General features: G+C 41.3%; 1 protein-coding gene across 7 annotated transcripts in view; it reads left to right on the top strand.

The window, feature by feature from the left end:
• cntln (centlein, centrosomal protein) overlaps nucleotides 1-25,220 on the top strand; it is a 92,612-nt gene that overhangs the window by 5,295 nt on the left and 62,097 nt on the right. For 6 of the 7 annotated variants that reach the window (XM_040023985.1, XM_040023984.1, XM_040023983.1 and 3 more), the window contains 8 exons: nucleotides 1,039-1,123; nucleotides 4,718-4,849; nucleotides 5,831-6,010; nucleotides 7,672-7,805; nucleotides 8,797-8,959; nucleotides 9,410-9,649; nucleotides 17,578-17,712; nucleotides 22,460-22,579. In XM_040023985.1, coding sequence (XP_039879919.1) covers nucleotides 1,039-1,123; nucleotides 4,718-4,849; nucleotides 5,831-6,010; nucleotides 7,672-7,805; nucleotides 8,797-8,959; nucleotides 9,410-9,649; nucleotides 17,578-17,712; nucleotides 22,460-22,579 — 1,189 coding nt within the window. The remainder of the gene's footprint in view (nucleotides 1-1,038; nucleotides 1,124-4,717; nucleotides 4,850-5,830; nucleotides 6,011-7,671; nucleotides 7,806-8,796; nucleotides 8,960-9,409; nucleotides 9,650-17,577; nucleotides 17,713-22,459; nucleotides 22,580-25,220) is intronic. The other variant, XM_040023982.1, reaches the window with a different exon arrangement.

The raw sequence follows: 25,220 nt of genomic DNA, 5'->3' as shown, positions 1-25,220 counted from the left end.
CCTTCCTGTGCGGATCTTGTAGAGTGATTGGTTGGATGCTCAGGACATGGTGAACATAGTCCAATATATGAGGAGATGCAGCTAGGCCTGCCTGCGTTCCTGCCCCCTCCAGGGACACCAGATACTTATTTCAGTGTGTACCAGAGGAGAGGGCTGATCAGAAGAGGCAAAGAGACGATAGAGAAGGCCTCAAAGACCCGAGGTGTAGAAGAAGCAGCTGATGAGCGGAGGGAACGGATGGTCCCCGGTGGTTCGGAGTAGTTGAAACAAGCAGGTCCCCAATTGCAGACTTGTTTTTGTCTCCGCAAAAGTTCATTATGATAAAAGAGGTAGTAGTGGGCTTGAGAGATTTAAACTTTGCTGTATTGTTGCTCTGTAATTCTGCTTAAGTAGCCAGTGAGTAAACAAAGTTTTTCTTTTCATTTTCTTACAGTTTAGCATTATTAAATATTAAAATAATGATGAGAACACTGGCGACATGTTAAGGCAAAAGAATCTTCTTTTGATGAGTGCAGCAGGTGATCAATAATTAAACATTTGGAGTTGAAACCGATAAACTTTTGTCCAAGAACTTGCCCTCTGGGGCAAAATTCAGTGTTTTGACCTTTCCAGAGTAGCCAGCAGATATTTGAAAAAGGGATTGTTGATATCTGGGCCAAGAATTTCCTTTTCCATGTGTTCACAGTCGAACTATGAATGTAGATGAATTTTTAAAAAAAGTGAAATCACTATCAGATGATAGCTCATGGTTTTCACCTGCATGCAGCCAATGCTCACTCATAAACTCATAAACCAGAGAACTTCCTATACTGAAAATCTCATTTGTAATTAAATCAATGAGTTCTTCATGCTTATTTTTATATGTAGCATCTGTTTATAGAGAAAAGTTAGAAATCAATGTGTTTCAAGCCAGTAAGATTGGACAGAATCTTGAGTGTAAGCTAAATAGTTAAAGCTATTCTTCTGTACGCTCTCAAGTCCTTAATCGTTGCCGACTATTCACACATGTATATTCTGTGTATTTACTCTTCCTTCTAGTGAGAAGCACAAAGCTGAGATTAAGGACAGGAAAGTGTTGGAGATCCTTCAGTCGAAAGACTACAAGATTCAAGAGTTGGAACAGGTATCATAATGTTTTCCTTAACCGGCTTTAACTTTCTAATGCAAACAACTTTTCTTTGTGAACATCAGCAAGTCAATTTCTTTTTTCGCTGCTGGCCTGCTGTCAGATCTGATCACAGGAATTCAAATTGTCACGACGCAGTTTAAATATGTTGAAAATGTTCAAAAAGTGCTGATGCACAAAACAAATTTACAGAGTTTTATGCAAAAACAAAAATCATCACACTTCTGCACACTCACAGAAGTGTGTGGCTGCTGTGATTTACATATCAAAGTAGTCTCTTTCGCCATTTTTCTCACACATCATTATGTTTCCTTGCGTCATGTGATTATTATAATTAGGAAAAAAAATTCAAAAGGCGCCACTTTAATGAGTAAGGGTGTCCTCACACTAAGCACGGTTACTTTGTACCCTGCCTGAGCACAATCACCTTCCCTGCCCACTTCCCACTGGCCTGTGCTGACACTGCCCTTAATGATCCGACCCAAGTTCACATCAGTTTGTCTCAGAGTGTCAACTCGTCTCTCTTTCTTGAAAAAGCGCTCTGGTAGTACACAATGGGCTCATGAGTGCTTGTGAATGAGCTTTTTATGAATATTGTGGCTACAATGGGGTTGTGGTGACACACTGCGCTCTCACATGTTTATAAATGAGTTGGCAGAATGATTTCTAATGGAGACAGCTGCTACTCCGGAGTGTGCGTACATAGCAATCATGCTACATGCATACTGTGCTCAAGTCCAAATGAACTATGCCTGGGTTCTCCTCTAAGTGGGCCAGGGCACCGGCACATTACACACCACTTACACTAGTCAAGCAAACTTCACCTTAGGGGTCAAACTCGCTTGGCCACAGAAAGGATCAGTTAATGTGAGTGCCCCCTCAATCCTAGCACAAGACTTGAGGAACACATCCAGTACATATAAACCTACAAATTTAGGTTTGGGGTTTTTTCTACTTTTTTCCCCCCAATAAGCATTGCAATAAGCTCATACCCTGTGTACATATTGTACACACACGTACATGTACAGCTTCAGTTTCCACGATTAACAAACTGCTCCCAAGTTCCTGCATCATGTACTGAGCTAAAAGTTAGCTTAACCGGTGGTTGCAAAGCAATTTTCCTTTCGAATGTAGAAGCACCACCAACCCTGACTTCACAACAATGAAACTGTAAAACCTGTAGTACTACCACGGTTGTGTATTTGTGACTGACTAAATAAGCCATACACGAAACAGTGACCAGGCTCTGTCCTTGAGCATGCTGCTGGCATTTTTGTTGTTCTGCCAGCGATTGATGAATGGCTTTACCTTGGTAGGGAACAAAATAAAGCTTGTTTTCCCTTGTTTTTCCAACTGCTACTGGAATGCGCTCAACTTGGAAGTGACGTTGCTCCCAGCTCTGACATCCGACTTCTGCTGTAAAAGGAATGCAGCATTTATCTTCAGGCTGAGCTTGTGGTCATATGCCTTCATAGTTGACATTTAAGTTGCAGCCATTTCTAGTGGCTCTTAGTGAGTCTTTCACAGAAAGACAAAACAATCCTTGGGCTTTTTATTTCATTTTCACGGTCATTTTATTACAAACAAGCATTTTTGTCTTGCTTGTTTAACTGTCTGCTGAAACTTTCATTCATAAATGCCATAAAAATACAAATGAATACAAAATTATTATGCTGCTTTAATATTTCCCTTTAGATCTTTATCTTTCTCTCATACCTGCTTTTTTTTTTTTTTTTGCTCTAACCCCTGAGTTATAGTTCTTGGTGGTTTGATGGCTAATGATAATGACATCACTAATGTAATTTACTCCAAATCATCATCTCTTCACCGAAGCATCTGTCAGTCTCATTCATTAGTGTCCCTCACCCAGAATGGTGCTCATTCTTAATGAGACTGGCTGTAATGGAGTCATCAGCTTGCCAGTGCTTTTTGACATTACCCTCCTCAGCAATCATAATAGTTGCTCACTGGACCAAAAAGGTATATGATTATGGTGGACTTTTTTGTGTAACATTTGTACCTTTAAGGTATAAGTCATCGTAGGTGACGACTCCATTGCTGTGTTTGCAAGCTTGGCACTTACAAGCAAATACAAATACTACTTATGGCCTTCTGAATTATCCACATGACAGTGTGACACAAGTTTCACACTGTTGAAATGCTTTACCCTAATATACAGACATTTGATGGATATCTAGATATCTATCAAATCTGATGGACACTTTTCGGTTATTTTTTAATAGACTGAATTGATGAGGTGGTAGATAGCTGCAAATCCATCCTGTGGGGGGGTGGGACTTAACTGTGCTCTGTGTCTTTCAACTGCTTTTTAAGAGCTATTTAATGAACTCATTCATTTATTACTCTCATTCAGTGTAACGCCCATGTCTCAGTTTATATGAGTTTTATAGGAGGAATCCCTTTGTTTCCAAAGCCTGTTTTGCTGTACTTCTTCTGAAAAGTTCTTTGATAGCGCCGCACTCTGTGCTGTGTCATCCAGCCCTCTGACAGTCATCATCTCATCTGCAATCTTAAGCCATACCCTCAGAGTGATTAATAGGTTTTCCTTCTTTTTCAAGGATGTGATGGTCTGCTGAGTCCACATAGCATCTCAGATTTTTTTTTCTTAATGTATCAGTTCTCCCACTTTGATTATGTTTTTTTTTGTTCTTGCTGGTTTTCTTTTTTTTCTTTCACCTCTTTCTCTCTCTCTGCTTTTGTAACATAATTAGCTTTCATTTTTGAACTATACTGGGAATTTTCAGACGCTAATCTTTCTGTCCTAGACCTCTTAACTTGGCGCAACCCGCTTCCCCTCCACCCTACTATTCTATCACTTGAGTGCTACTGGGGTTCAAATTGTTCTTCCCTATCTCATTATCAGCGTTTGAATTTATTTTCCGCTCTCCAGTATAAATCTATTAAAGCCCCACTGTTCTTAGCACGGCAAGCTAGGAGTAGCAAGGAACGCTAAATCCACTATCTGGATATATCTGAGCGATTTCCCTCAACATGGCAATTAATTGCATCCCAGAGCACAGTGTTATTTGAGAGAGGAGGGTGTACCCACAGAAGACTGTGGATTACCAGCCAATGCCAAACCCCAGCTGATACAGTGTTAAGAAGCCAGCCTCCTCCCACTAAGGCCATAAAGGCTGCCAAAAAACATGAAGTAAACATATAAAAAGTGGGTGGTCATTACTTTACACTATCGCTTGTTTTAAGAGCTGAAGCATTTAGTCTATTCATTGATTGTCAGGTTAGAAAATTAATGCTGATAATGTTTTCCAGCCTTTCTTTTGTCTGTACACTTAATACTTTGGGGTTTTGGACTGCTGCAAAAATATGACGCTGAATGGCATGACCTTAAGCTCCAGGAAATTCCAACAAGCATTCACTCATGCTTTGTAGATCTCATGAATAGCTCATTAATCAAGGCCAATTGATTATGAAAGCAAATATAAAAGTGATAGTCTTGTTGTTTTGTTACAACATTTTTAAAAAATGAAGGTTAAAAAAATGATATGCCTAATGTAACCTGTAGTTTTTTGGGTTTTTTTTGTTCTTTCTGTGTCACCCTGATTGCCACAGAGAGTAACCGGGCAGCAGCAGGAGATTAACGGCTTGTTACAAAGGAGGACGGCGGAAGAGGAGAGTGATTTAATGAAGAAGGAGCTGACAGCTCTGCGTGAACAACTGGTCAATAAGAGTCAGGAACTTGAGGTTGGTGGAACAAATTTTCTGTGGCAGTCGGGGCTTTTGCTTTCAAAAGTCTCTCTTCTGCGTGGCACGACAAGTCCCCCGTGGCCTTAGCCTCGGGGGTATGAATCATTTAGAAGAGAAAGAGGATTGTTCAGCCCTCTTGAACGCAATCTCAGTGTCTTTGTGTCTTCTTCTCCTGTCTCCACCCTCGCTCTGTCTCACCCTTTCTTGCTTTCAGCTTACTTTCCCGCTACTGACAACAGAGAATACTTAACAGCTGGAAAGTCTGCATGTGAGAAAGAAAGCGCGAGCCAGAGAAAAGCAGGTTGTTAACTTGCAGATAAATACTTAATGCCTCCTTCAGTGGGGGGAAAGTGAATAATGTGCATGCGATGGTGTGGCTTCTGCCTAATTATGCTTAGATGGGACATGGCTATGATTAATTGATAAAGGGATGGTCCTTACACAGTCTTGGTGGGGTCTCGTGGTGAGAAATCGTGGGGGACAGCATCAAAGGAGACCTAGGTTGAGTCTAATGGGTTTTGTAGCTAGCACCATTCTCATTAGGAGCCTGTCATTAAGGCTGGCAGACTGGCCCCTGTACCTACGTGAGCCCAGTTCTTGCAGCACGGCTCGGCCAACACCAACCAAACACTGGCCGCGTGGGTCCAGTCATACAGCACAGGTGACCTTGGCCAATCAGCGACCCATGCAGTGGGCTCCCGCAGAAAAAGCCGTCCACTGTTTACATATTCATTTCAGCCTCAACCCCATGGGCTGCTTCTCTTTTTGGATCTTTGCAGTTTTCTTTTTTCATTTTCTCAGTTTGAAATGCTACTTTTTCTTTTTCTCTTCTTTCGTCGTCATTGTTTATTTGGCCCTATTGACCCCCTCCCCATTCTACTCCTCTCACACACACACACACACACACACACACACACACACACACACACACACACACACACACACACACACACACACACACACACCTTCCTTCTTCAGGAAATGAAGACAAAATGTAGGAGGAAAGAGGAGGAGGAGCGGCAGGTGGTGCAGGCTCTAGAGGAGGAGAAAGAAGGATTAGCTTCCCGCTGCGCCGCCCTGCAAGCTGACCTGGAGGAGAATCAGAGGCAGGCCAACAGCCAACGAGACCAGAGGGATGCTGCCCAGACCAGAATAAAGGTATGAATGTGGGGACAGGTCCACACAAATACAAAGGCACTCACACACACCTTGAACTTTCTGATCCCTCACACCCTATCCTCTTCAGCTTGTGAATATAAAAAGATCTCTGTAGCAAAGCACAGAATTAAATAAACAGGGACTGCACTCAAAGGAAGGACAAAGTTATGATTTAACGTAGGGCAGACAGATCTTCCTGAGTTGTGGTTTAAAAAAAAAGAAAGAAAGAAAAAGAAAGAAGAAGAATTAAGCCGACCAAACCGAAAGTAGCTTCCATTAAATCATTGGCCTGTTGGTTCAAGAGTTTGTGGTCAGGTGTGTTTCATTATCCAAATGCAAGCAAGTAACTTTCAGAATCTGTTGCTCTGATCATCATTATGGATCGGTGCTTCTTCTCTCTGTGAAAATGAGAAATACGATAAGACATCAACTGTGCTATTGTTTAAACATTCAACCAATCAAATTTCAGTTCTTGAAAATTGTATTTATTTATTTTTTTACATTTCAAATTTTATTTCCTAGATTCTCAGGAAGTAAAAGCTACAGAAGAACCTCACATTCCTCCCCTTCCTTATCGACTAATCATTATGAAACATATTGCTCCCCTAGTCAAATGGAATCAGACAGAGAGTCTTGAATAAGTTAGAGCTGCAGAGTAATTACTCTTGGATGGGATGAGCCCAGTGACTAGTGTATGCACATCCATCACAGCCTAAGACACTCCACTTGTTTTATGATTTTTTATTATTTTTTGTGTCATACATTGATTTGAAACTTGGTGATGGAAAATATCAGATGCGCAGGGGATACATCATGCCAATTTGTTTGACATGGCAAAGATTTATTCAGGAATTTATCATTTAATGTAGACCTGTGTGTACTGTTAAGATACACCTGCATAGTTTTAGTATTTTCTTAACTCGAACAGCGGTGGAGGAATATTCTGCAAATACAGAGCCGCAAAGATGTGTTATACGTGAAAAAAATGTGACCGATATAATTATATAATAATTTATAATAATTTCTTATAGCATTCGTCACATAATTTGCTTGATATTAATTAGCGTCGGATGAATTCAGGGTTTGGTGACCTGTACATATTTGATGTTGTTTAATCTGCTGCAATTAAATGGTTTTTTTTTAAATTAAAGCAAAGCTAACTAACGCCTTGTCTGCACCTCCTATATACAAAGAAACAGCACAAAAGCACAATAAAAACATTTTCAGATCGACTGTCATGTTAGAACTAAATCTAAAGTTTGCTATTCGATTACTTCACAACAACTAGCTGTACTAGTTGCTGTGAAGTAACAAATTGTGGCCGACTTATTACAAGTGTTAAAGAAGGCATCGTAATTCAGGGTTAAGAAGTGAGATCTAGTTTCCTTGCTTCTCTGTCACTTTTTAAATTTCAGAATCATTTATTTGTTTATTTGTAGACAGACAGTCAAAGTAATGTGACAAGTGAATTATTTCAAATTTCATTGCAGAGTCAGTAAATGAAACGATGCTGGTCTGCGTTGGTTTGAGGATTTTGCCATAGAAAATAAACACTGACACATCCAAAAGTTGACATAATAATTCTAATACTTCTTAAAGCATTTCATTTAAGGATAGCCTGTAAATTTGACAAAATCATTGTTATTACTCTTCTACACCAGGATCTAGAGGAGAAACTGCACAACACCTGTCAGGAGCTGACTGCTTTGCAGAGCCACAGTAGCAGCCTAGAAGCTCTGCTTTCCTCCAAAGACACAGAGTTGGCAACTAAACATGAACAACTTGATCGCCTTTGGTAAGCTGTACCAGCTGAGATAGTGTCTCTGTTCTTGCAACATCCAAACCCTAATAGGTGATATTTATGGCTAATTTCATTAGTTAAAGTATAATTCTGTCCGCTATAGACGTACTATATGCGTATACCTCGATTTACATGGGTTACTGCATGTGGGTATATTGCTTCCTTCGCTGTGAGGCTTGGGGGTGACACAGATTTCTTCCACTCTGGCCCACCTAAAGCCACTTGATAAGCCCTGCATAGTGGATATGCTTTAAAAGAGAGAGAAGAGGGGAAACAGGGCAGGCTTTGGCTAAGCTTTAGTCGATATGATAAAAACTGTGAGAACTATAGGAGCCTTAGTGGTAATCTCAACCTTTTTTAACTACTTTTCTGTTTTAATGCCAGAGGCAGTCTGACATGTCAGTCACACCAGGGCTATAGACTATTCTTGTGGATTTAGCAGGGTGATTAAAGATTTCCTTACAAGTTCGAGAAGCGCTTTGTGGTAATTCCATTGGTGGATACTAAACAAGATGGAAATGACCTTTTGGTGCTGATGAATTTTGGTATGTTGAGAAATGTAGCTGCTGTTGACGAAAGAAGGAAATCTGCTGTCATAAATACATTACAATAATGTAATCTGCATACAAGTTTATGATTGTTATTGCTCTATAGTTTTGTTGTGCATTTAGGCATTGATGATGTTAAAGGCTTATGAATTTGAGTTGCATATTTATCAAAAGTTAGACTTTTACAGCTGTAACACATGTGCTATTATCTTAAAACCCAAAAGGATTTAAACTGGGTTAATTCAGGTTCTCTGGCATACTTTTTTAAATAGTTATTTTAATATCAGTACACGACCTTTATGTTTCTCACCTTGAATACGTAGTTATAGTTATATAAAAAAAATATAACTAAATCCACAATATTTAATGTAAGCAGCACATTATTGTTGTGTACTGTATGACTTTGCATAACGTGTAATGCGAGTGCCTGTGTGTAGTCGTGATTTTGCAGAAGTGCAGACGCTGTACAGACGGAGCACAGAGCATGCAGCGGAGCAGAGCCACCTGATTAAGCAACTGGAAGGACTCAACCTCGACACACAGCGAGTTCTGCGGAACCAAGAAGAGGCTCACTCTGCTGACGCTACCTCCTATCAGCAGGTACTCACAAGTACACACACACACCCAACCTCAAACTCAACAGTGTTATAACCTCTTCATCGCGCTTCACTCAGGCCTCACCAACTGTGGTGATTTATTTCCAAGCTAGCTATAACCTACAATTATTTTTGTGTCTGCCAGAAAACCATTTTTTCTTGAAGTCTCCTGTTACTGTGACTGGGTTTGCAGCATACTACTTTGCCATGCACGTGGAGGAATCATAGAGAAAGACATTTTGCAAACATAAATCATTTGGGACACGTGTTGTTAACAACTTCTTTTCCCTATTTAGATTATTTAGCTTATCCTAATTTTTCTATTACTGAATATAACACAGTCTTAATGTCACCTAATGAGTGGTTTTTGTCATTTTTCTCCCATCGATCTGACCCTTCCATTCCCTCTTGCTTGGATTTTAAACCTCTCTGGCTTATATATATTTGTTGACAGCTATACAAAGAGTTGAGTCAGTGCTACCAGGCTCTCGTGTCTAGTGAGGCCAAGCTCCGCCAGAGTCACCAGGAGCTGAGCAGCCAGCTGGCGCAGAAAGACCAACAGATCTTAGAACTCCAAGCTGGCCTACAACAGCAGCAGCAGGAACAAATACAACTTCAACAGGAGCTGCAGCTGCAACAACAGCCTCAGCTAACAGCCATTTACCCCTCTCCTCAAAAACAAACCAACTTTAAGGTAAGGACTATTCTCATTCACTATGTCTTCCAAAAAGGCCTTAATGATCAAATGCATAAAAACATCTTAGCATAGCAAGTATGCCAATCTATGATATGCATTTGTGTGAGTAAGAGCAACAAAATGTGCATGCTTACAGTTCCCTGGACATTACATCTGTCTTCTTCCTTTCACAACAAACACATTATAGTTTGATAATTCTGTCAATTGCTTGCCTGGACTTAATATCTAATTGTCCCAAGGTACAGAGATGTCAATGTGTAGGTGGACCTGCAGGCACAGTAATAACTGACTGGCCCCAGCATGGCCTGTGGTGGTGGTCTTTAACTCAGAATCATTCGTTTGATATTGCTCTAGTTCACCTTTGATCTATCCATCTCTCTGAGCACCAGTGTCTTTTATGTCCGCTATCTGATCTTCTCTCACCGCCAGTCCTAGGCATACGCGCACTCTCTGAATAACATACTTTAGATATCGCCTTTCTCCCCTCCCACCCAAGTAACTGGAAGTCCTTTTAACACACGCGGGTCAGACAGCAAAGCCACATAAGAGGTGGAGAGAGGTGATTTAATTGGAACTCCATAATGTTTTTGAAGATGATGTTAGAGTTACAATTCTACATCTGTCAGTCAGCGGGACTTTGGCTTTAGCGTTGTGCCTTTTGAACCAATCGCCCCCAAGGCAATAGAGGCCTTTAGTAACTGCTAACGATATGATGATAGGTGGTAGACCACACAGTGTCAGAAACTTGGTTGGGGAAAAAATTAAAATCTTGAGACACTTTATTCCATCAGCAGTTCTCTGGCACACCACTTGACATTTTAAGGAGCCTCTCGGTCTCTTCTGCTCTATGACTTACCATTCCAGTTTCCTCCTTCAGATAACTCCATTTGATGCAGCACAAGACAATATTTTTGCAGCAGCGGAGAAATGTTTTTCTGCCTCCGCAGTGTTTAATTCGTTAATTTGATTGGCTGATTTTCTGAAAGTGCTGCTCCCAGACTGTGCAAGTTAGAAGATATCAGTTCAAATGTTAAGTGAGTTACAATGAACCTGTCTCACTTAACCCTCTTAATTTAACCAGCGGTAAAATATAAATGGATCATTTAGTCAGTAATTAAATACAGTACTGTAGTGTTCCCACAGTAATTAATACTACATTTAGAGTAGATGCAGTTAGTGCTCTGTGTGTGTAGTGTGGGCACATACACTGACTGGCCACAACATTAAAACCACTGACCGGTGAAGTGAATAACATCGATCATCTCGTTACAATGCAGTGTGCTGCTGGCAAATTCTGGGTATTTATGCAGATGTTTTTGGGGGCTTTTAATTTTTTGTGTGTCATGCACCATTTTAAGGCAGGTAGTTTTATTGTGACTTACTGATATACGTGTGCATGTGTTTTCTTGTCTCTTACAGTGAAAAGTCAGCTCACACAATTCTCAGGGCTGGGACATAATTAGAAAAAAATCATATATATAACCAAAGCTAAGAATAAATGATAACTTTTGTTTACCGAACACATGTAGCTGCTGTCTGGCTGATTTGTTTTTTTTAACTTTCTTACCCGCTGACATCAAAGTGAACAGATCAGGTATCCCAAGGTATAGCACTCAGTCAGGAGGGTTTTCTATTTCCCACTCTCTAATTTCACTGACAGGTTGTGCGTACGTGTGGGTACGTCTGTCTTCATAGTTGTGTGTTTGACTGAAGGTGTGTGTGTGTGTGTGTATCCGAGCACATAATCGCGAATTCTGTAACAACTTCCTCCCGAACACCTGTTAAATTCAAATGCTCGGGTTGTTAAGGCAGATTTGATTTTAATTTTAAATGTTTTGGTGGAAGTTACTATTGGAGGTGATCAAAGTACTGATCGCAACAGGAGCACAGGGGGGGAGACACAGTGCTCATTTGAATATGGACCGGAGCGACGGCTTTGAACACCCCACCCGCAGTGGTTTTTGGTGGGGGCGGGGATAAAGGAGGGGTTGGGGTGAGAGGAATAACACCTATTGTGTGTTACATTTCCATGCTGCGCACCAAGATTGTGCGTTCTCGCTTGTCTTATGCAAAGTTAACTCTTTACAGGAAGCTGAACAAGACTTTACAAAGGCTCAAATGTGGGCAGTGTGTGGCGTGACCACACAGCTCAACTCATTTTAATCAGGCTGGTTTCTACTTCAATAATGTAAATCTATTATCTGTTAAATCTATTTTTGTTATTTACCCAACAAATTAAAATATAAATACTACGTCTATCAGTCTGTCTCTCTAAGATCTATGTTTGTATGTAGATAGATTGTCACCATTTTTTTAGTACATCAAAAGTCAGCTAATTGCTCCTGTGCTTAGGTAGTTGTCCAGTGTGTGGGTATTTGCCTGTGTTTGAGTTTATAAAGTGGTGCAAACATCTCCATGTCAGGCTGTAGATGGCCCGATGCCCTGGTCTTCTAGCTTTAGGGCCTGGCTGATCATCAGGCACCTGGATGACCCCCATGCACCACAAGCTGCTGTGAAATTGCCAGGTTAGGGAGGCTTGGGTTGCCAGGTTGGGTGGTCACCATCGCAATCTAGATGCAAAGCAGGCTCCCTCATTAGCGGACAGAAAACTAGCTAGTCTGAACATTTCATTATTCAGAAGCGTTTAACTGCATCGTTTGTATTTACTGTAGTTTAGTTAGAGTTTGGCTACTATCAGAGCCGAGCTGTGATTAAAGACCAACATTAGAATCCACAGCAGACCTCAGGCTTTCTGGAATCAACACCGCAGTAAATGAGTGGTAAGTTGTTAATTATGTGGGCAGTCATTCAAAGCAGTGGTTACTCTCTCATCAACATTGGAAAGAGAAAATTAGGCATTCACATTCAATCCAGAAAAGTTTGGTCTAAATATAATGGGAAGAAGCACCTGTGTCTTTTGAAATGTTTACTAAAACTTTTTTTAATGGCCTATTTAAAAAAACAAACAAAAACCACCCCCATTTATACAAGGTTTGTGTTTTTTTTTCTTTTTGTTTGCTTTGGTTTGTCTCATTATCTCAATAGGACAACAATAATGTTAACATAACACCTGTGTTTTTTCTTTAAACTATGTCTATAGACATTTGAATGCCGCTTTATTATAATGATACATGAAATGCAGTAAGGTCTCATACTAAGCCTGAAGCACAGAAATAACATTTAGAGACATGACCGAGCCTTTCCCCCCCCTGTTTTTTTTTAATATACTGAATGAACCCCACACGTTGCATCTCCCTTATCTTGCTGAGATCATTTTTTAACATCTGCTCCTGGGTTTTTATTAATGTTGGCTAATTTAAACGCTTTTAGATGTGTAATTAAAGTGCTAGTGAGACGCTCACACGTGCATAAATTTATACACCCACCGTTTTTGTCAGGTCACCTTTGGCTTTGGTGAGGCATTTCTTTTGATCATCATCATCATTAATGGCAGTCATCGGCTGAAAAGGGTGAAAACATAATGCCACGAAGAAATATGAAATCAGCTTTCAGCTAGAAGTTGAATAGACACTCAAAAAGGCATGAGGATGAGTTTAGTATGTTGTCCAGCTTGTCTCAGTATTGTAATTTTTATTTCTGTATTTTTAAGCACTTTGCAGACCTTGGATTTTTAATTTCTTAGATTTTGTAGTTCTCTGTAAAATAACACAAGGATTAAGGAATGCCAAATGTTAGTACTATATTGCATCACATAAGAAGTGTTTTGCAATATATTTTCAATATTTAAGTCAATTGTGGCATTTCCCAAATGAAAGATGGTAAACTGAACTAAAGGTAACTGAATTGTGGTGATGTGAAAAATGGCTGACAGCAGGGTAAAGCAAATCAAAAAGCAGGTTTATAAAGTGGTGCAAACATCTCCATGTCAGGCTGTGGATGGCATGACGTCCTGATCTTCTAGCTTTACATTGCATTTTAAAATGAACGCAATAAAAAAATGTGTAAGTGAGTATCAAAACTACTGTATAATGATAGCATTGCTATTGTGGGGAAGGTATCACGGTAGTACCAAATTGCTACGATATTGCTAACCCTAATAAGCATGAAATTAAGTTCAATTAAAATAAGGAGAGAGGAAATAAGCTCTTATATGAATTTAGCTTTGAATGTTCATCATTGTACTTTGTGAAAATCTGATTGAAGGCACAGGCCTTGTTTTCATTCATGCTACAGTCACAATGAGGAAAACGGTGACTGGAGACCATATTGCAACCAAAGTTATTGCAACCAAAGTTATTGCAACCATGTGCAATGAACTTGCAATCTTGTTGCCTTCGAAATGGTTGCTTCGAGGCAGACACTAGGTCTATCACCACTTGCAGTCAGTTGGAGTCTTCAAAGCGATTTTGTTGCAAGAGACAATGAGACAGAATCAGCCTGCTAAACGGAGTCAAGTGGGCAATTATATGCAATCTGTGACAAAATAGTGATTAATTGGGATTAAATCTGTGAATATATGTCTACTTTATTACTTTACTTTAACTACTTAGAACAGCCTCATCTTATGGGCAACCAGTTGGTCACCGCAACAACTTTCAATCAGTCTAAGACAGCAAAAACAATTCACTGCTTTCACCGAGCAACCACCGATTTTTTTCCTAGGCGCAAGGAGTTGCTGTCCTATTTTTGCTCTAGTGTGACTGAGCCATTAAGACGAATGCCCTTCCTTTAACTAAACTCGCAGGACCTACTTTAAAGTATATTAATCTTTATCGTAAACACGTGGCTGTATTCACACGTTTCTTTTTTCATTTGAATTCCATTAATGCTTAAAATGCATTTTTTGTCAGTGACTAATGTTATGTGTGCTGATTGTATTATCACTAAATAGTATTACCTACATGAGTTTGAGTTTTGGGTGTGTATTAGTAGTAAATATTGTTGTCAACATGTGTGTGTGTGTGTGTGTGTGTGCGTGTGAGTGGGTGGGTGAGTGTTTGGAGCTGGCCCACGTCCAGGGCCAGAGACATACTAATGACATAGATGCCAGTGGTGTGTTTTACAAGCTCAACTGCTCTCATTAGATGAGAAACTCTGTGTAGCACAGCTCGCCTCATTAATGAAGCACAGCCATGTGCCGCTGCAGAGACATACACTCACTCGTTCTAGCACATACACCCGGGTCAAACAGACTGTGTGGGAGGACTCAGGGCTGGGTACACACTCCGAAAACATACACGCACCTACTTCCTACTCACTGTGTGCCGTCCTTCTATTAAGTCCCCCTCCACTGCGCTGCCAGTTAAAACACACACTCATCCATCTATGCACAAAGACACATGCTCTTTGAAGACTCACCATCTTGAATACAAAGTGCACCAGGCCTGAGAGTGCACTGCTTAAAGTCCTCACTTCTCAGGCCTATCCAATCACTTTCACATATGCTGTCGTTCCATTCATTCTATTCGAATGCGATTGTGTGAGCATGCTTTTGTGTATCCATGCAGTGAGTGGCTTTGGGTGTGTGCGTGTGGGTGGGGAGCCCCTCCTGATTATAGCTACTCCATAATTAACAGTGATCAGATTTGTTTTGTGGCATAAATGGTGCATGTGTAGAACATTAGGCCTGGCAAGTCTCATTTCACATTCAGCTCAAGGGCTCGGCAGCAGACGGGTCACGAGCTTCAGGGAGCACAATCACAAGCCTCGCTCCATATGGTCCTGCCTGCCGCATCCTCACATGTGAGGGCCGCCAGTGCCAGACAAGTTCCCCCAAGAACCTAATCGTGTTCAGTAATTACCAAGACCGGCTTTTCTCTCTCTTTTTTTCCTCCTCCCCTCCCTCCCTCAGCCTCCGCCCAATCTCTTGCTCTTTTTAGTTATTTTTTTCACCACACCTGCATGCTCTCTTCTCCTCTGTCAATCTCATGCTCCCGTGCCGTCTCTTGGTTTACTCTAAGCTACGTGTAATCTGTTTGTCTTTTTTTTCCCGTTTATATATATATTGTTGCTCTTTTAACGGCTTCCCGGCTTTCCTGTTTTCCGCTGGATGAAAATCAGGAGGGCGACGAGAGAGAATTCACGAGGAAGAAAAGTCAGACGCTCCCGCATCAGTTAATTTCTAAATTGCTTTATGTGGCTGATGCCGAAAAACGCACTCCATCCTCCTGCCTGCCTGGAAATTATAAATAATTGTAACAGATGCGCCAATATGGCCGGCCTCCAATAAACGAGGCCCCAGATAATTTGACCAACCCCCTTTGACAGGCCAATTTAATAAAACATGAACAAAATCTTCCTCACTAATAATTTATCATCCCCTCTCCTCCCCTTTGGTTAAAGTTGATTACCCTGGCAGTTAACAAGGTCACGCCCAGATGCCAGGTTTCTGATAATGCAATCAGGACTTGTTGGAAAAAAGGTGATGACATCCTGTGTGGTTTTCTTCACAACTTGGCCTCCCAGTACAACACGGTGGTGAAGGCCTTTGTTTGTCAAAGAGCTTCAATTTGATGTGTTGAGTCAAAGTGTTGTTGATAGCAGCAGGTGAAGCTTTTCTTTTCTCTTTAGTTTCACACTTTTTCTTATTAGCGATTTAAGAAAAGACGTGAATATGTGCAGGTGATACAGTCAAGAGGTATGTGGATGAGTTTTTGAACTATAAAAGGGCTTGTCTGACTTGATAAAAACTGCCTATACAGCACGTGGCCTTTTGGCAGTGGATTAAAAGTCATGCTGTCCTTAAAGCTATAATATCTTTGCACAAAAACGCACATTCTGCATAACAACACAACAGTAGCTTAAGCGTAGAGATTAAAGTTTGAGTGACATGGGCAGTTTGAAGGTGACAGTTGTTGCCCTGTACATTCAGAAAATACATTAGCCTGATATTGGTTCATTAATAGCTTGCTGTTAATTTAAAGAGAACATATCCATTTTATTAGTATGTGGTAGATCCTCTTTATCCTTCAGAACTGCCTTAATTCTTTATGGCATTAATTGTATAAGGTGCTGATATTTTGATATTTGTCTGAAACTTTGGTCCATATTGACATGGGAGCATCACACAGTTGCTGCACATCTTTGATGTGAATCTCCCGTTCCACCACATCCCACTACTAGCCTGAAACATTGATACAAGGCAGGATGGATCGATGCTTTGATGTTACTTATGTGGAGGTCTGGCCCTACCATCCCAGTGTCACAGTAGAAATCAAGACCCATCAGACCAGGCAATGTTTTTCCAATCTTCTATTGACAGTTTTGCGGAGCCCGTGCGAGTGGTAATCTGAGTTTTCTGTTCTCAGCTGACACAAGTTGGACCCAGTGTGGTATCCCATGTCCTTCAAGGTTTGTCATGTTGTACATTCAGAGGTGCTCTTCTGTATACCTTGTTTGTAATCCAATCGATAAGGTGGTTAATTAATTTGCCTTCTTATTAACTTGAAGTAGTCTTTCTGTTCTTCTCTAGTGTTTTTGCCCAGATAACTCCTGCGTAGTGGATATGTTCTCATTTTTGGACTGTTTTCTCTAAGCCCTAGAGATGGTTGAGCAGCCAAATCCCCATAGATCATCAGATTCTGAAATACTCAAACTAGCATGTCTGCCACCTTGTGACATTCAAAGTCACTTATATCACCTTTCTTCTTCATTCTGATGTTCGGTTAGAACTTCAGCATGTTGTCTTGAGTACGTCTACATGCCTGATTGAATTGAGCTGCTACCATGTAATGGGCTGATTAGATATTTGCATTGACAAGCAAATATGGTTAAGTGGGTGTGTTTGTTACAGCTGAAATACTCAACTTTGAGGAATAACATGGATAATATTCCTAATTTTCTGACATAAGCATGACAAAATAACAGCTGTCACCAAACCAAGGCTCTGTTTTCTATCAGCCTATCTTAGTCGTCTCTTTTCAGCCTTTCAAGCACCAACATATGCGCCATCTCTTTTCTCACAGGCGTTGGCGTCAGAGCAGGTTGATGCGGTAGCCCAGAAGTCTAGCCCTGACCAGGCCTCTACTCGAGGTTCATGTCCCAGGCCAGAGGGTAGTACTTTCCATCAGAGATCTGCCAGTTCCATTAGAAGACAACAGGTAGGTCAGAACATGCTTCTGGTAATTATGTCAAAGCCAACACGTGGATGAGCAGCTAACATACCCTCACTTATCCATTACTGTTTTGTTCAGATTAGATCAAAGCCACAGAGAAGGGATATAAAGGAAACTGTCTTTCTAGAATCATATGATTTATCAGACCCAGCCCCTGCCAACCTTTGTCCTGAACTTCCCAACACACACACACAGATGCCCCTCCTACTGTGACCAAGCCGGCGTGTGCTGCTGGTTTCACGCATGCCTTGGGCTCAGGCACTGGCTAATTTACCGCTTCAGCAGTACATTATGAACAAGAAAGAAGCTTTTGATCTTCTCAGTATTCAACTCATAAGTTTGGCAGGACATGTTTCTAGATGGCCTCACTCACTCTAAAGCTGGCCCGAAGACACGTTGTTTGATTTAAGCCGCTGTCCTCATTGTATCTTAAATCGAAGCGCTTCTGTTCTGGCAGTCTATTTGTGTAATGTAATTATACCGTGCAAAATAAATAAATAGTATTGACATTTGATGAGCTTCCTTTATGCTTGCCTTAGGACACACAACTCACAAACACATAATTGTTGTATTATCCACCTATAATTCATTATCAAAAACATGCGCCAATGTTGATCCTGCTGCTGATATCCAAAATCAGTGTGTAAATACTTTTTTGTGATATTCTATTATACTGACTAATAACGTGAATCATAATGAGATCTACTGAATGGGAATCGGGGCATTTGTCATCAGTTTCAGTAAACGTCAGCTTGGCTTTTCATTTATTATAAATGCAATCCTGCCTGTCACTGCCTCTGACCACACATTTACTGTGTGTTATACATACGTTTACAAATGAGATTTTAATGCAGGCACATGATCATATTAGAGCTGCCGCGCCAACATTTACAGAAACAGATGTCAGATGAAAGATGGAGAGCTTTAAATTGAACTAACTCCTTTAAATGAAATAAAGTTATTATTTAACTGAATGAAATTTAAGATTGATGCGTTTTATTTTCTGAGTGGCGACTACAAAGTGGCATCTTTAAAGTGGCATTCTTTCACATAGCACAGTGGCACGTTCACGTCTCTCAGCCAGTAGCTATAAAAACTCAGGTTATTACTTTAAAACATGTAAACTTCATAAAACATGTCCAGCCTTACTGTAAATCTTGAATAATTTCTAGAAGCACGATGATGGTCCAAAAAAACTATAAACTTTTTATGCCTCATTACGATTCATACCACTCCATTTAAACTGGAATAACAAACTGGAAGGTCAGCAGCTGATGAGACGAGTCTTCTGTTCAGCATACTGTTTCCCCCTTGGAATCAGATTTCTGCTATTTTACTCAATGCCCACAGTGAAGTGGGATTATTGGCTGCGTCTATAAACAGTGCAGAGTGGTGCATGTCCAACTGTGTTGGGTGCATGCAGTAAGTGTTATAATGATGTTAGCCATTAAAAAACAAACAAACAAAAAAACTATGTCTCAAGGAACTTGAGAGACTTGGTGTGTGTGTGTGTGTGTGTTTGTGTGTGTGTCACATGATTTGAGTGAAGAAAGTTTACTTTGATGTGAAAAATTAGATTCGAAAGACCTCATGAAAAATTGTATTTTCAAGTTCCAAACTGTTTAGAGTTTTTATTAGAAACAACACTGTGAATTTCTAACATTATACAGAGTGGACCATTTTTCAGCATGATTTACTTCAAGTTTGAGCTCAAACTTGAGCATTTGTTTTTAAAGTTTGCTTAGTAACAGTGCTCATTTGTATGTATAGTCATCAGGGAATGTGAACACATTTAATTACTCTCCAGATGCACTCATAACAGGCTAGTGCAATCATAAAGAAACCCATTGATGACAGTGACTCAGTGTCTCTGTCAGATAGAAAGTGGAGGAGAGGTGAAGGGAGGCGGGCACTCAGTGAAATGATTCTTTCCTCTGCTGATTCCTCAGTAAATCCGGTTTTTAAGTTACAGACCTTTTCCCTCATTTCCTTCTTACTATGTGCCCTCTGTCCCTCCTTCTGCGTTGCGCTCTCATGTTTACAAAGCCATTACAGGGTGTTATACACAGGTCAGGCCATGACCACCAGACAGCTGCCGAGCTGAGGTAAATGTCGAGGACAGCCTTCTGTGTCTCGTGTTCTCTGCTTTTTATCCTTCAGGCCTGTCTTGTGGAACATTAACATCAATGCCGCAACACAGAGCTTCCCACACAAATAAAGGGCATTCATGCGTCTTCGGGTCCAGCAGCAGTCAGGCGTCCAACTGGACCAGAGAGAACATCTGCACCAAAATGTCAGTCATTAGTCAATGTCACCATTTTATTAATTTACCGTGGACTTTAGACAAGCACGCAGCAGTTTGTCTCACGTGGTTCTCACCTTCATTAATAATTACTGTGATCAGGTTAAGTAGTAAATATCATTCACAATTTATATTTCTACCTGAAACCCAGTTTAGAGTTTGTCTGCAGTATGTCATGCACTTTATAATTGCTCATCTTTACTTTTAGGTTTAGGACTTCGAGTTGGTTTGGATTCCCCTTTTGGAATCTGTGTTTCCCCCTTGTACAGACAGACTAAGCCAGTTGGCCTGCCACTCATCAGGAATATGCAGATCAATCTGCTAATTAGTTGCATAGAGTCATTAAGGCTGAGTTAGAACACATGGTTGGCACCCATGCAGGCATGTTAGCAAAACCTGGCCGCCAGGTCACTGGAGTCAACTGTAGCCTCAGAGCACATTTCCCAGCACACGTACATCGTGTATATATTAATGTCACAAGCAGATGTTCTGTTTTAAATACACATTCTGTGATGTTAAAACTAAAGGAAATGTGTTATAACTAATTAAGTGACAAATGCGTTTTTTAAGTTACAATAAAAAAAAGTCTTAATGTCTAATCCCTTTCTTTTAAACATGTCAATTAGCATTTTGCAGCAGTTGCTATTCACTGAACAATATCTGAGGTCTGTTAGTGTCCTTCTAAATAGGTGAAGTTCGCCCTCATGTGAATGATTTGAGTTGCAGACCCATGCACAAGGGATTCATGAGGAGCAATGCAAAGAAAGCAGAATCCATTGTTTTCATGTATTCCATGTTGCCATGTAACAACATTCAATCACGTGTTGTGAATTATCATGCAAAAATGTTATTTTCACTCACTTTTGAGAGTGGAGAGTTTTGAGGCAATGTTATTTTAAAGTTTGCCAAGCTGCTTTGTGAGCAGATGCACAAGTTGCGCTATTTGTTGTGCTGACAGAATAAGGTGTGATTTGGCTTCTGCAGGGAATCTTTGACATATCCTACGTAAATGGCTGACGTTGTTGCCTGCATTTATGTTTGAAACAAATAAAATGTCAGGACTTTTTAAAAACAGCCGTCAGAATGTACCATGTCCCTCCAGGAATTTGCTGACATTTTTGAGTCCTTATATTGATGCGATGTTTATTATTCCTCAGACTGAGACGATTGTTGATCTCTTGCTGATATATTCAAAAACTGCTGCGATAAAGTAGTCAGGAATGCACAGGAGGAATCAATGGTACGGAACAGGCCAATCACAGTAGATGCGCGCTGCGTCAAGATGACTTGTAGTTACAATTCTAAGAAGGTTACACCAGGAGGGTGTGGGTTTCAGCGGGAGTTTGCAGTTTCCCACTGAAGCATAAATCCCCACCGGTCAAGCACCAAGTTGTGTTTGGTTCCCCCAGTGCTTGATTAGTGCATGATTTTGCTTAGGATACTAGGGTATGAGATATTTTCTTGTTTCAGCCGTAACAACAGGTGTTGCAATATCAGAAAAGGCTGAAATCTTAATGACTTTAATAGGCAAGAGAGCTTGTCAACAGCAATCAAAATACATATTTTTTGGATGGTGGGGGGTTAGGCTTAACTGATCTGCTATCCTCTCATTAACCTCACCACTTTAGCACCACCTCCTCCTGTACTGCTCATCTTTCTCTACCCAAGGACTGTTGTGCATTTAGTCGCATTGCATATTTTAGCCTGCCATCTGGTCAGCCCTGCCCGGCGCTACAGGGGGGCCTCCTATCTTTTCATATTCATATTCCACTAGCATATTGTTCCCACTGCTTTTCTACAGCGCAGCCCCAGCAATTCTCCATTTCTTTATTTATTTCTACAGAAGAGGCTGGCAAGCAAACTGCACCCCCCCTCCTAATCGGCGGCTCTTCCAGTTGTCCTATCAAGTGTAACCTGGAGGCCCCTAGCAGAGCAATTAGAGCGGCCTCCCTGACCACCTCTTGTAATGAAGCCCAGCACATTCTGGAATCTATAGCCCCTTTAGTCTCCCCTAATGGGACATCATTATTGTCAAAGAAACAATGTAAATGGAAATGAACATACTCATTAGCCAGTCGCAGGGAGAAACCTTTGCTGCTCTCAGCTTGCAACTCCTGCTTCCAAACACACACACACACACACACACACAAGAGTGAACCTCCTCCCTTCAGCTTCTGTGGACTGCTGCTCGAGCTTGCTTTATTCCTCTGGCAGCGTGTTTGTTTTTGTCTGCATATGTGTGTACCAAGAAAGACAATGCTCATGTTTTACTCAAGGTGAGAGGGGAGTGGAGTGAACATAGATAATTCCATTATTGGCATTCACTCAGTGTTTCTACAGATGTTAATTGCTGCATGTGTTTGTGCCTGTCTGTGTAAGTGAAGTGTGTTCAAGCTCCCACCCCAGTGCTTCTTTGCTTACCCTTCCCAGGGTGCACCAGTGCAGCGGTCCAGGTCCCTGTCTCCAGCTGGCAGCATCGGGTTCGGAAGTGAGAGGAGAAAAGAGGCAGAAGAGAGGATTCGAGACCTCGAGGAGCTGCTGCAATTGAAGGTAATTACTTGCCAATGTATACAAATAAATGTAATGTCTTAATCTTTTCCACCCCTCTTAGAACAGTTTATTTATCCCCAAGTTTAGAGTACAGTTCTCACTCTGATTCCTTATGGTCGAACTTTATTTTATTAGTCTTTTTTTGCATCTTTTGTCTGTGTATCCCTACATGACAGTGTTTCTCAAAGTGACATTGAACTACCCGAAGGAGTGGTTTGCTTCAAAAAGCACATTTGTTGTTGCTATATTTTGGTGACATCTGTTAGTATCAGTTTGAAGGAGCTGCTTGTTGCTGTGGCCACCAGCTTAGATATGATTGCTGCTATCAGCTACTGGTTTATATAGAGGTCTGCAAGAAAGTAACAGTGGTTCAATTGCAGTACTGCTGCCACTGCCTCCTCCGTGACCTTCTCTTACGGTGTCTTTCACACATACATACGTACATGGGCGCACACACAAGCAGAGTGTGCGTAGGCAGTGAAGCAGCAGGAGAGAAGCCGCTCTGGTGAAAGCGGATGCAGCCATTTTTCTTTCTTTTTTTTATCCTTAAACGAATCAGCTTTATTGGTCTTTTAACCTTCACGTGCTCTGTGATGTTCTTCTCAGACTATTCTTCGTCCTCGTGTTGTTTTCAGTGTCTCCAACTGGCTGCAAGCAAAAGAAAAAAAGTTAATTTTCACCCCCGTGTTGCACTTTCCCCTAAAGCTCACTGCCTTTAAAAAACAAATCTCTCTATCTTCGCAGCTGACCAACGAGTGAGTGATTATCCAAAGGTCATCTCCCTTTGAACACAATCCCAGGAACACATTAGGGACCATTTCCTTGTCAGATCTGAAGTGTCTGAATTACATCACTGGCAGACACCTCGACAGTAATGCTCAACATAGATTCAGACAACACGCATGACTGTCTTAGTTAATGGTGCCATTTACTTGTCTGCTGTTTGAGGGGCATTTAGCAAAGGTATGCACAGAAAAACGTGACTACATTAATGAGGGCATTTGTTCAAGGCATGATTTAGTGGTTTTTGTCCTTTGCTTGTTTCTGGAAATAAGCAAAATGCCCTCTATCAGTTGCACTTGAGACCTTACCTTCAGCCTCTTACTGTACAGTACTTTGCTTGGTTCAGTTCGCTGCTGTGCAGTTTTCCAGTCCTTTCCAACAGAATGCTTTTCAAATTGGGTACGGCAGCCATACCATTGACATGTTGACCTTAGCTGCGAACAAACAAACAATTCTCTTAATAACGCCCTCCTTTTTTTCTACTTCACACTTTGAAGTAAAAAGTAGCTGTTGCTGTGTAATTATTTTTCAGCTTGAGAACGTCCACACATGTGTTCGCTGACTGAGTGGGGGCGTATTGATTGGTGGGCAAGGGTCTGTGGCCTGATGACCAGAGCTGGTCTGCCCAGGGGGAAGCTCTATAAGGAGCCTGGGAAGCCATGATGTGGCTAATGCCCTGCCACTTGCACCATCCCACCCCCCCGCCGCCCCTCCATCAGTCAGCCACAACTCCTCTGTGTCCCCCCTCAGCCTCTAGTTCCACCAGTTAACACTGCTCTGGTCTGGCCCCTTTCATTAAAGCCCTGTTTTTGAGAGGTCGGGGGCTGCTCGAAAGGGCTGACGATGTCTTGCAGATGTCCTCAGTGAATAATCCGCACTAGGGAAAATCCATACTTGTCACATCGGCAGTGTGGATGTGCAGTGCGCGTGTGTGCACACACATTGTGTGTCCAGCGCATATTTGTGTGCGCTCTCTCTCTGTTCTCTTTGTCCTTGTTAATAATAACAGGGCCGAGGGCTCGCATTTCCCTCTCTGCAGGGTAGCCGTGTCATATCAGCAGTAAACAAGCTCCTTCCCTTCAGAAAGCACTCGACAACTCTCCCTAGCCTTGGCCACTCAAGCAGAAACCTGTCCTGCACCCTTCCTTTCACTTTTCCTTTTCCTCCCCCCTCTCTCTTTCTCTCTCTCTCTCTCTCTCTCTCTCTCTCTCTCTCTCTCTCTCTCTTTCCCTCTCGTACTAATTTCTCAGTTCTCTTTCTCTTTTCTCTACTTCCATGAGCTCTCTGTCTCTTTTTCCTTACCCTCTTTCCACCTCTGTTTGTCCTGCCTGTTGAAAGAATTTTTTCCATTGCCCTCCCTGTTAAGGTCAATGTGATGAGGGAGGAGGGATGCCCCTGACAAGAAAAATCTATATGTTGTCTTCTCTTAACTCCTTCTTTAAAGCAGGAGTCCAATCTCGTTCTGTTTTAATAGCTGTCAACAGCAACAAACCCACCACTACAACCCCATATCACAACACACGGTTGTCATCAGTTGGTAACTCCAGTGAGTTTGTTTCTTTGCTGGTTAGCGTGAGCGTGTGTGAGTGTGCAGGCCTGTTTAGTGTACAGTGGCACCAGCGACTTGTCATGTAAACGCCTCATTTTAATGATGCCTCAGTTGACCAGAAGGAGTGGAAGCATTTGTCTGGGAGAAACAAGGAAAGTGGAATGAATCTTGACCGGCTGCTTTCTGTTAGGCCGAGATGTTTCAGCTGCAAAGCAGCTTAAATATGTTGGTTTCTTATATTTCATGCCCAGTATGGGCTGTATCAGTGCAATTGCGGCAAATTCCCTTCTTCTGTTAACTTTGATTTGA

Source organism: Simochromis diagramma, unplaced genomic scaffold (genome assembly GCF_900408965.1).
Source record: "Simochromis diagramma unplaced genomic scaffold, fSimDia1.1 OVJJ01000302.1, whole genome shotgun sequence".
In the NCBI taxonomy this organism is placed as follows: Eukaryota; Metazoa; Chordata; class Actinopteri; order Cichliformes; family Cichlidae; genus Simochromis; species Simochromis diagramma.
The sequence above is the reverse complement of the archived record's forward strand: the minus strand, read 5'-3'. Positions and strand labels throughout refer to the sequence as shown.